Source organism: Neodiprion pinetum, chromosome 6, assembly GCF_021155775.2.
Source record: "Neodiprion pinetum isolate iyNeoPine1 chromosome 6, iyNeoPine1.2, whole genome shotgun sequence".
In the NCBI taxonomy this organism is placed as follows: Eukaryota; Metazoa; Arthropoda; class Insecta; order Hymenoptera; family Diprionidae; genus Neodiprion; species Neodiprion pinetum.
In genome coordinates, this window is record NC_060237.1 from 7,401,402 (window position 1) to 7,413,246 (window position 11,845).

The 11,845-nt window shown below is 36.0% G+C and overlaps 1 protein-coding gene across 4 annotated transcripts; it reads left to right on the forward strand.

The window, feature by feature from the left end:
- Window positions 1–665: 665 nt before the first annotated feature.
- Window positions 666–9,302, forward strand: Cpsf6 (cleavage and polyadenylation specificity factor subunit 6). Of its 4 annotated transcripts, none has more exons than XM_046630856.2 (11): window positions 666–815; window positions 1,054–1,278; window positions 2,477–2,704; window positions 2,944–3,435; window positions 3,543–3,669; window positions 3,744–3,857; window positions 4,301–4,602; window positions 5,253–5,550; window positions 5,660–5,924; window positions 7,103–7,183; window positions 7,594–9,302. In XM_046630856.2, exons 1-11 carry the CDS (start codon window positions 759–761, stop codon window positions 7,763–7,765), a joined length of 2,361 nt encoding a protein of 786 aa, XP_046486812.1. In that variant the 5' UTR covers window positions 666–758; the 3' UTR covers window positions 7,766–9,302. The 4 variants fall into 4 exon arrangements, with proteins under 4 accessions (XP_046486812.1, XP_046486814.1, XP_046486813.1 ...); XM_046630858.2 differs by having other exon boundaries at window positions 7,615–9,302; XM_046630857.2 differs by having other exon boundaries at window positions 4,313–4,602.
- Window positions 9,303–11,845: the final 2,543 nt, after the last annotated feature.

An 11,845-nucleotide genomic window follows, 5' to 3' on the forward strand; every position in this document is an offset into this window, starting at 1 on the left:
CCACCACCGCCCCCCGCCAAAATCCGTTGGCAAAAAATTGATGATGAATAGCTACTAACTGTTTCAGAAAAAAATTCCTTTGAAATCTTCCGAAAAGTTTGTCGACCCGATTTATATGTTAAACTAATGATTAATGAATACAAATTTACACTCCAATTATTATACCAATGGCGGAGAACTGCCAAACTGCGTAATTATACCAACTGATTTTTTCCTCAATTCCGTTGAGTTGCACTCGCGAAATGTCCGCAAATGCCGGTTTTACGTTCGGACCTCTATGATCCGAAGCTAACTTCTCATAGCTGCTAACGTCATACCGATCACTGATTATTGTCATCTCTTTTATAGAAATGATTTTGTCTTTGTACATGAATAATTAATGATTAAACGTATCTACTTGAAACATGCTCCTCTAATCGCTAAAACGTTCCTTTGATCGCCACAACTGATTAAAACGAACCGTTAAACTTTAATTTGCATCGTCGAGTCAAAGTATCGAACATACAATGTATAAACCGGAACATGAAATGCGATAAATCGAAAACGGAAACAATTGAATCTTACGACATTCCCATATACATATACATGTATTGCGCGGCTACTAGCGCCATCACTGAACGCCGTCAAGTCCAGATTCCGAAAAGCGGTACTACAGTCAGAGCGTCAGTAATGGCGGATAGTCGGCTATCTACAATACGATAGTCGGAAAGTTGGCGTGGGTCCTGTGTCGGCCGAAGCCAGCGTCGGTGTTCTGTAAAATGGCTGACGGTGACATTGATTTGTACGCCGACGATCTCGAGCAAGATTTCGCACAGGTAAGTCGAATTGTCATCGAAATCCCTAGACGTCGTCCCCCGCGTAATTACTTTACCTAAATCTCTCAAAAACTCTGTATTCGGCCTAGTATTTGGCCAGGAGAATGTTCTATTCGCTTCCGGCGTCATGGTCCGGATAACGATCGTGTATTATTCGATACCTAAGCGCTATCAAATTATCTGTAGATTTACCCCGATTCACGTGTAAACTACTATGCATACTCATTTTACAAACCAGGACGAATTTGCTGGGGAAGGTGTTGACCTGTACGACGACGTGATCGCAGCACCTCCAGGTGGGAATAGTGGAGGGGCAAATTCTGGTGGCGGAGCAGGCGATGGCGATACAACCTCAACTAACGAGGAGACTAACGGTAGCGCTCCTTATCATCAATTGGGCAATAACATTCAGCCCAACCAAATTGGAAGACGCCACCAACTTTACGTGGGAAACTTGACCTGGGTAAAGCATAATTATGACAATTATTTGTTCGAGCCATTCTTTGCTCATCTACGCTGATTGGAGTCTGAGTCCAATTCGTCGAGTTAGCTTTGCACGGTGATTCAATTGATCATGACAAATTGCTTCTTATCCTAAGGCTCAATACAAACTTCAATCAAGCTCCAGCTTTAGCTTACATTCAAGTTTGAAAGTTAGCATGCCAAAGTTTTTAGTGCTTTGCCAATTCGTGTTACACATCTGTTCTCATTATTTTTGTAGATTTTAAATAATTTCAATATATTTTAACATTGCCTGATTTATTAAAACATAAATTGTTCCAACAAATGGCTGCCTATAAGTTATGTGTTAGGTTGTTAATTCCAAAAATTTGTTGATTCTTTGAAAATTTAATTATTACACTAGTAATCGAATTCAGTATTAACAAAAAATTTATCAGATGCTTACTTCAATAGATCACTTAGCTCGCTCACAGAAGTGAACTGTGATTCTTCACAAACTTTTTATTTAAAACATCTGTTCTCGGTGTTTCATTACAGGTAACATATGAATCAATTGTTCACTATTATTACATTTTTTCTCGGTCCGCTCCCAATAAATGTCATGTACTGTAAAATGCTTTTCTGTTCTGTCAGAAACATACGTATACTTGATGTACTTACGGTATCCTTGTCTTATGAGGAAAAAGTGATGATTAAATATTTTGCATAAGTTTTTAGAATCTCTGAAATAAATTAATAAGGCTTTAAAAAGACAAAAGCTTTAGTGATTTCTACACTCACGTGGTTTTTATGTATCCATGTAAAATTTTTGAAGATGACTACGATACTCCCTCTGAGTCACTACACAGTTTTATTTATGAATTTCTTTTTAGGGAATGCTTTCTTATTCTGTACTTTAGTAACATACGCAATTGAAACACAGAGTGTGTTTGACATGAAGCACACTGATTCTCCATCATAAATTGTACTTTACATAATGCATGAACAAAAATAATTAATTCAAGTACTGGTAATAATATGCATAACAATGAAACACTCAAGTGTTTGGAATTTTTTGCCGCTTGATACTAATTAAAATAATCGAATTGTGTTTGGATAATGTTACAACGAAGCCATTCAAGGAGATTTTTCAACTGTCTTAGATAAAATTGACGAGGATCTGTATAAATATTAATTTATCGAATGATGTTATTTTCTAGTGGACGAGTGATCAGGATATAACTGATGCGGTTCAAAGTATCGGTGTTCCTGATTTTGTTGAAGTGAAATTTTTTGAAAATCGTGCTAACGGACAGTCAAAAGGCTTCTGTGTCATATCCCTCGGTTCTGAACAAAGTATGAGAATATGCATGGAACGGCTTCCTAAGAAAGAACTGCATGGACAGAGCCCAGTTGTGACATTTCCAACCAAGCAGGCACTTAATCAGGTAACACATTATTTTGATGATATTAAAAGTAACAGTAATTATTCCGGTCTTGGGAATTAAAAAATTTCAGATCACTAAGACAACAACCGTTATTGCCCTATCTGCACTGATATTTAAAACATCTTTGAATTCTCTCGGCAAGAAATTTGTGAAGATATATATGTTTGGAATTTTTGTGATTTTTTGACCGCAACACACGTTGAAATCTTCATGAGTTAAGTAACGGTATTTGTCCTTAGTTTGAGTCTCAATGTAAGACTCGACCAGCTCCAGCTCCTCAACAAAGTCAAAATCAACGCCCACACAATCCTCATCAGCATCAAACATCCTTACCTCCTCATCAACAACATCCCCAGCATTCACCACATCCCCAACATCCTCAACACCCGCAACAAAACCACGGCCCCAGAATGATGATGGGACCGCCGCAAGGCGTGCGGAATCAACGTATGCCTTTGCCTGGCATGGGACCTCCTGGGCCTGGAGGACCTGGACAACAGGGCCCTCCAAGAATGCACGGGCCACCCATGGGCCCTGGTGGGCCTCACCATCCTTTACCTGGTCATCCTAATCAGGGTCCACCACCACCAGGCTATCAGCAAGGTCCTTGGAACGGACCAAGACCCAATGGTCCACCCGGACCACCGCGAGGGCCTGGCGGACCTGGTGGCCCTCCACAGCAAGGACCACCAGGATCAGGACCTGGACCGCAACATCGGCCGCCCGGAATGGTACTTGCATGTACCTACTTAGACAAATCCTCGTGAACTTTCATTTTACACTGTCTCAATTTTACTTAACTTTCTACTTTATAAACCATAACTTTCTCAATGCACAGCAATTTCACGGCGGACCACCTGGACCTCCGGGACAAGGGCCGCCTCGTGGACCACCTGGTCATCCTGGAGGACCGCCTGGTGATCCTAGAGGAGCCCCACCTCGTCCAGACTGGAATAGACCTCCGGGTAAGTATTGATTTACATTGTTCTTTTCTCTTTCTGTCAATATACCTACTAAGGAGAGTATTCATTGTGCATAGGGATGCATCATGGACCTCAGGGACCACCAGGTTTCCCTCAACATCAACACATGCAAGGTCCGCAACCAGGTCAAGGCCCCCCGCAAAGAGGACCTCCTCCAGGTTCAATGGGTGGTGAGAGATTTAATACATTGATTAGCGTCGCGTTTTTGCGAACATAAAAAATATTGTTTTCTAAATACCAATGTAGGTACATATAGCTCGACAGTACTTTAATTTCTAATGAGTCAATAAAACGTTCATAGTAAATATTTCTTCACACATGTGGGTGCAGACATGTAATTTTTATGGGAATATGAAGCTTAATGAGATTTACTGCAAATCTAGATTTTGATAAGTTGATAACTACTCCAATTAACTGTATATTTCTGACAAAAATTAAGACTAGAATGTTCTCTTACAAGACAGATAGGAGAATCTGCGAAACATGGCCAGTAACTGAAAAATCTATCCAATTCGAAAATATGTCCTGATAATAACGTTTCTACTATTGGGATCTATATAAAATACCAGACCGCAAATTTGACTATGTGTATCCTAATGTGAAAAATGATCAGCAATGTTACCAGGTCCAGGTGGACCTCCACCAGGACATGGTGGGCCACCTCAAGGTCCACCACAAGGTCCGCCAGGGGGACCCGCTCCTCACGTGAATCCAGCATTCTTTCCGCAAGGTCCGCCACATCAACATCCCGGACAGCATCCTGGTGGGCCCCCGGGACCTCCTGGTCCACCTCATGGGCCACCTCACGGACCACCACACGGACCTCCGCATGGCCCACCTCATGGTCCACCGCATAATCAACCACATGGACCTCCACATGTACCTCCGCATCCCTATGGACCACCTGCTGTACAGGTATATGATTTAAAAAACGTATTTTTTTGAAGCTATATACCATCTAAGTTTTTCATCGTGGATTCATTACTTCGCTGATTTTTGCTACTTTCTGTTGAATATCAAAGTTTGATCGATTATTCAGAGAAGGTCACATCACAATTTATACCTTACAGTGAGGTATTGACGTATAAGTACATGAAACATGTTTATGACTCATGTGAGGAATTTCTAATATAGGTGGATTTACAAATTCTTTATGAATGACTAACGATCGAATTGGCTAGATTTTAAGTCTCTTGATAGCAACTAAATGTTTTTTTTTTTTTTTGCAAGTACTCGATTTGCTTTAACCAATAGATTAAATTTTACATATTTTTTTTCGCATATGAGCAAATTGTAATACCATCTTCAAAAGATTGTTGCGCATACTGGTGTCGATAAAATTCTTAACCAAACTGTACACTAGGTATTTCTCTCTGTTTATTACGTGATATAATGTCAATTTGATTACCTTCTAAAAATTAATTACACATACTTGGGTAATTGGAGATTGCTGTAATTATTTTATGGAGTACCGACAAAATGGGTCCATATAAATTTGGCTACTTAACAACAAGGAAAACAACTACTTATTCTCATATTGTGATAAATTAAAATTTGTTTTTTAGCCTCCATATGGAGCTCCAGGTCCGGATCACAGGCCTGAAGGACCACCGCCACTCACTGAACAAGAATTTGAAGAAATCATGGGTCGAAACCGCACGGTATCATCTTCGGCGATAGCTCGTGCTGTATCGGATGCAGCTGCAGGAGAATATGCTAGTGCCATTGAAACCTTGGTTACGGCTATATCCCTCATAAAACAATCAAAAGTGGCAGCTGATGATCGTTGCAAGATTTTGATAAGTTCACTGCAAGACACTCTACGTGGGGTGGAGACGAAAAGCTATGGATCCGCACGCAGAGGTGAATAATTTATTCTTATACGACTATGTCGTGATCTGTTTGATACACTAGTGCGTATGCATTAACGCTTTTCAAAACTTTGGTCAACAAAATCATCTTTTTGTTCTAGAACGGTCACGCTCGCGTGACCGCGAAAGGAGCCACCGAAGGCGAAGAGATCGTTCAAGGAGTCGCGATAGAGAATATAGAGAGCGTAGCAGGGACAGAGACCGGGACAGAGATAGGGAACGTGACCGTGAAAGGGAACGTGATCGTGATCGCGACAGGGAACGCTACTACAGCGAACCTTATCCTAGAGAGAGATCACGCAGCAGGGAGAGAGAGCGTGAACGTGAACGAGAACGTGAATACAGGGAACGTAGCAGAGAAGAAAGGTGAGCAGAATATTAACTTCTTGCATGAAGCTGGTTTGCTATAATTATGCAACTTTAAATCAGAATTGGAGAAAATCAAAAATGCTCATGTTTCAAAGTTTTACTTTGAAGTCATAAACGGCTTTTGTATGTCAAATGTTAACCAAATCATGAAGTATAGATGAAGAATTGGAAAATTAAAATGTCCACGAAATTGGCCTCAATGATCACATCGACTCATTGTAAATTTTAGGCACAAGCATGCGGGTGCACTGCACATTAGTATTTTTTTATTTTTTTATATAATTCAAAATTCTATCGGTATTTTATTTGTATTTCTATTCTGTGTATACGGTGAATTTATTAACTCGATATTGCGGAATAACACGTACTCTAAATGGTTTAGGCTGATTCTACGTTTACACTGTATTCTTATGGTTAAATTTGGGAAATTCTAATGTCACATTAACGTGCAATTTTGTAATGTAAATATCCAATGTACAATACCAAATTATTCTATGCATTATGAGAATGCAAACAAAAAGCTTGAATCTGTGTCCAGATGTATTTCATAGTTAGTTGCTTATTTTTTCAAAAAAAGGATAAGTGATCGACAGTTTTATTGCGCAATAGCCAACAGTCTCGCATTGAAGTACGGATGAAAATTTTCTCTGCAATAGTTTATCAAAGTCATAGTAATGTAATTAAATGAATGTACAGATCAGTTTTAGAAGCTTCAATTGGTGCATCGGAATTCAATCATGAATCAGTGACAAATAATTAGGACATAGGTGTAGTTTGTACCATTAGGCACGTATTAATGGGACTAATGTATAGTTGTTTCATGTTTCAACTAAAATTTAGAAACCAAAACATACGAAATTGGCTCACACATACTTAACAAAATTGAATGAAAATGAAGAACTAAGAGAAAGTATGAATATAATTTGTAAAAAATCTTAGCACATTTCTTTATGCTACTGCATTTGTATATTGGCTTCCAATATATTTTCAGAATCTATATACCTGAATCACATTGAGCTATCTCTTAGATTTTATGTTTTCTATTAGTTTCGTGCAAACTGCTTGTAAATTCGGATACAAACAGACCTGGTCCTAAAGAAATGATTTTTGTATCTAATTAACTTGGAAGTATTAAAACCGGTAAGTCATGTAACAATCCGTCCATTTTTCATTAGTACAACACGTCAGGCAGCCAGGCCGCGAGTTAAGGAAGAACCTCCAGAGGCGGCGCCTGTACCATCATCCAAGTCGTCTAGGTAATTTACTTTTGTACATTATAAGGAAACGTGAGTAGATGGAACAGGGTTGTGATCAGGACTTTGATTGGTCAGTCTATTCATTTATGTTACATGCGAACGAGTCTAAACCGAATGCATCAATTACTACTTATGTAAGATGTCACTATATTGTTCTTATATACTTATATAATCATGAATTTTTACTAAGATGAAATGAAACTAATTGACTACTAAGTACAATGGGAAATTTTTTTGTTGTATAAAATAGGAACAACTTAAAATGGTTTTTAAAATTAAGAAACCGTATAAAATACGCATATCATTGATAATTTGAATTAGTTTGTTCAGAATACAGCAATTGTGGTTAAATTCGTTATGCGTATAAATTCATATCAAAGTGAGACAATTGGCTGATATCTACTGCGTAGGTATTATGACGATCGCTACAGAGAACGTGGTGAACGTGAAAGGGAGCGAGAACGAGAATCGAGCAGAAGACCGGCGGAGCGTGAACGAGAGCCGGAACGTGAACGCGAGAGAGAACGGGAACGGGATCGGCGCGACGAGAGAGGCGACTCTTCACATCGTTCAAGACATTGAATAACCTCGGGACACGCCGATGCACCAGATTGACATCCGCAATACTATGCAGACCGTCGTCGTCCAGTTCGTCTTCTTCATCTTCTTCGAGTTGATGCTTATCATTATCATGGACATACTTCCTTTTACTCTCCATAGGATTTTATGACTGGGTGTTTAACATAAAGAATAATTACAGATGCAATCGAGTGATAAAGTTGTGGCAGATTGATACAATATTTTCTTCTTTTTTTTTCTTTTTTTTTTTAATCATGAATCGATTCTTATAACCGGTACAAAAAATATGTTGATAGCATACGCTCTTTCATGCTAGTTGGTTTTACAATGTAAACACATTCTATAGAGTTAACTAACATTTCCACATTTCAATGTTTCCTAACATATAAATATTGTGTAACGATAGCATAGGTATATTCATACACATATGTAAACAGCATAATCGTAATTAAGAAGATTTTACTTGTTTGAATATGCTGACACTTAGAGAGTAGGTACAAATGTTAGTTTCTAAAGTAATGTTCATGTAAAACGACACACTGTTTTTGACTTTTGCTGTAACTAATAGTAATTAAGACAGAAATATGACGAAGAAACGAATATGGATTAAATACTTGAAGAATCTTGAAAACGAACAATCACAATAACGGATATTACAACGTATTCAAGAGGAATGAAGACATCTATACAAAATTCAACAATCATCATACCTCCACAACGATGCCAAGATTGTATCTTAATCTAATACAAATATTCGCTTTCAAAATATACATGTAAAACATGATTTTACTTTATTCATCTGTGCAACACAATATCCTTGAATTGTTAATTTACTTTAATAGATATGAAATTTTATTTCATTCAGTCAATCGATTAGTATAAATTAATAGTTTAGTCCCAATGTTTAGTACGGTGAAGTCATTTTCACTTTAAACATTCAATAATTCCAAAATTAGACCTAGAGTTAAACATCTTTCCTAATGTTACAATCATTGTTCACTGTAATACTGCATTTCAATTGAAATTCGCATGGCGATACATGTGCCTGTGCATAAAGTGTTTCGATGTACTCTGAAATGACTTCGAACTGTTGTTTTCATCAAAGTTTTGATCAAAGTTTGAGTTATCACCTATTTGAAAACAGTAAATCGCGCAATCTTGTTTTGTATACGTTTCATTGTAGGTATGAAATATTGTTGACATTGATAAAAAATTTGATGAAATAACAGTAAACAAGTACATGATTGAAAACAATTTTTAAGAGAGATCTTAGTTCAATTTTATGTGAATGAATTATTTTTTCCCCAAGTTGATGCCTCGGCGAGAATTAACCGGTGGAAAGAATTTATGTAATGAACTCGAGACTTCAAAAATATCACATTTTTTTACAAAACGAAATTGTAGTCGACCAAGCAAACAATTCTCTAATATGACTTTAAAATTCGCCAATGGGAGACTAGCCAGCAATAACCATCATAAACTCAATTTGAGTGTTCCTGAAATTAAATCGCGTGTAAAAAAATATTGAGCGATGAACTGAGCTGTGTGAAATACTTCATTCTTTAATTTATGCCTAATACGTTCCTAATTAAAATTCATATAAATGTTTTGATTTCATTTACTCCAAATTGGGAATATTTTTATTTGAATATATTAACGTAGCATTATTATGCATATTCTCAAATGGTGTAGGAGTACTATCGTAAATCCCAAGCTTAAGTTCTACCTAATAATTCTCCCTTGCAAACTTTTACTACATCTGTACTTCACAGAGTAATCCTTTAGAAACTCCAAAATACCTTGACACTTATATTTTACGTTTACTTTAAGTGTAAATTATTGATTGCATGGTAGTTCTATGTTCACATATAAATTTCACAAAGAAATTACTGGTTCATAAGAACTTAAAGATATATCCCGGTATTCTTTGAATCGTACTTACTTTCTACTATGATAGTCTGTTACAAGACACTAGTTATCTTCATGGTAATACAATTGTTGGTGAACGAAATGTAAAAAACGTCTAAAGTGTTATTCATTATTCAAAAAACAAAAAAAAAATGGCAAGTTTATCGGAATATTTTTACGCTTCATAGTTATTGTTCTATTTCAATGTCTCAGTTCACCAGTTACTTGCTCACTGTACTGCACAGTTGATTTCCGATAACTATACATATGCATGAATAGCTTATATTGTTACCGTACACTGTCAAAAGATATTCATCAGCACAGCGTTAGGCTACAAGCATATTACTTCAAAATTCCTACTCACCATGTTTTTATATGAATGCCCCGAGACTTACATATCTGCTTTTTTGTAAAAACATATTGTCAAACAAATTGGTTACCTTTGAGCTGTAGGACATACATTACCGTCTAACAGCACATTTCGTACCATATATGTATGAATTATGGATATGCTAATCATTGAAATATTCTACAAATATCTCAGTTTGAGATGAAAATGATCGATCTTTCAAATCACTTTAAAGAGAGCATCAGAGAAATAATTTCTTTAATGAGATGGTGACACGAATAGAAAGCAATCTATCTCTGATTGTAAATAATTTTACCTTCGATATGGTATCTGTTTTTTAAACAGCTGTATATTTCAAGTACCTGATAGAATTTTTGTTACAGTCATATTTGATATTTTCATTACCTTATCTTGGGATTCGACGCTCACCAATCCAAGTGTTAGACTGTCATAATGGAAGTGACCCAAATATCACAAGCTGATTGGGAATATAATTATAAGTTTTTTTTGTACATCGACGATAGGGTTTGATCAACATGAATTTGACAACGTAAGGTACAGAATTCATGAATATACCAAAGTCACAGTAAACTTAATTTTTGCAAACTCGTGATTTCTCAACTTTTTCAGTTAATGTGAAACTGAAAATATTATTTAAGCCAAAGTTATCTAACAGTGTTTAGATTTTTTCAAAGTGCCACCAATGCGACAAGCCCTTTGTTATTTCAAAGAATTAGTTACCAGTGCAACAGATTAGCACAAATGAAAAGTAATGAATTAGTACATTGAATCAAAAAATATAACTCGCGATTTTTGCTACTGGTTATGAGAGGTGGCATCATGTGTAAATACAAATTATCTGTGCAATCATCGCCTCCTCTAATATTCCATTTTAACTGCCAACTAAAAATTAATTATAAGAGAATTCGTAGAATCATTATACTGGCGTAAATTATTTCGAAAAAGAAATTATTACATATTTTAACTTATGATGAAGATTTTACAAAGTATATAAACAATTTACTTTATAGCTGGTGATCTTTTGTATGAGTGAATGAATTTTACTAGTCAGTGATTTCGTCTTTGATACTATTTTCAAAGATTCGTTGATCTTTATTTTAATTTTACAACTGATAAATATCGTAATTTTACCCGTATCATAAGGCTTTACAAGTAACTAACTTGGGTGGAAGAACACGAGTTAAAATTTTAAAAAGTCTTCAACAAAACAGCGTTCGTTTGCAGTAGTCGTAAAAACTAGTTTAATTTGATTTTTTTTTTATCATTTTCATTCTATTTGGCGTTTAGTTTATTACATTATAAATAATTAATAATTTTAAAGGAACTTTAATTTATTTAATTTACTCTGCGTCATACGTATTACCTGATTACTGAAGTATTGCGCAAACTATGTCTTGGACATAATCATGTGATTTTACAGGGTAAGTGTTCATAATACACAGCTATATTTACATGTATAGCAGTAATGTACTTATATGGTAGTTTGTAAATGATGTGAATAGATAATCGGCCAAATAATCAACTTACATGTTACTGTAAATTATTATTTCTAATAATTTACGCAAAAAACTAAGCCTACAGTGCCAAAGAATTGAATTGAGTAATAGTTAAGTAATGCGAATAATTTTGCTCGAATGTTATTCTTTTTCATGCAGCCGATTTTAAAGTTAACATTCGCATGTAAATATCAGTAAGGAATTGCAATTTTCCTTACAGTATCAAAAATACTGATATATCTTTTTAAAATAGTGTATTTGCAACTATTATTTATGCATTTGATGAGAAAAAACACATTGGATATATCA

What these genes read in the sequence shown, in the direction of transcription:
- Cpsf6 (XM_046630856.2), top strand. Translation starts at nt 759, where the DNA reads ATGGCTGACGGTGACATTGATTTGTACGCCGACGATCTCGAGCAAGAT. An exon ending in ACGTGGGAAACTTGACCTGG is followed by an intron (nt 1,279 to 2,476) that starts GTAAAGCATAAT and finishes GTTATTTTCTAG; the next exon opens with TGGACGAGTGATCAGGATAT. An exon ending in AACATCGGCCGCCCGGAATG is followed by an intron (nt 3,436 to 3,542) that starts GTACTTGCATGT and finishes CTCAATGCACAG; the next exon opens with CAATTTCACGGCGGACCACC.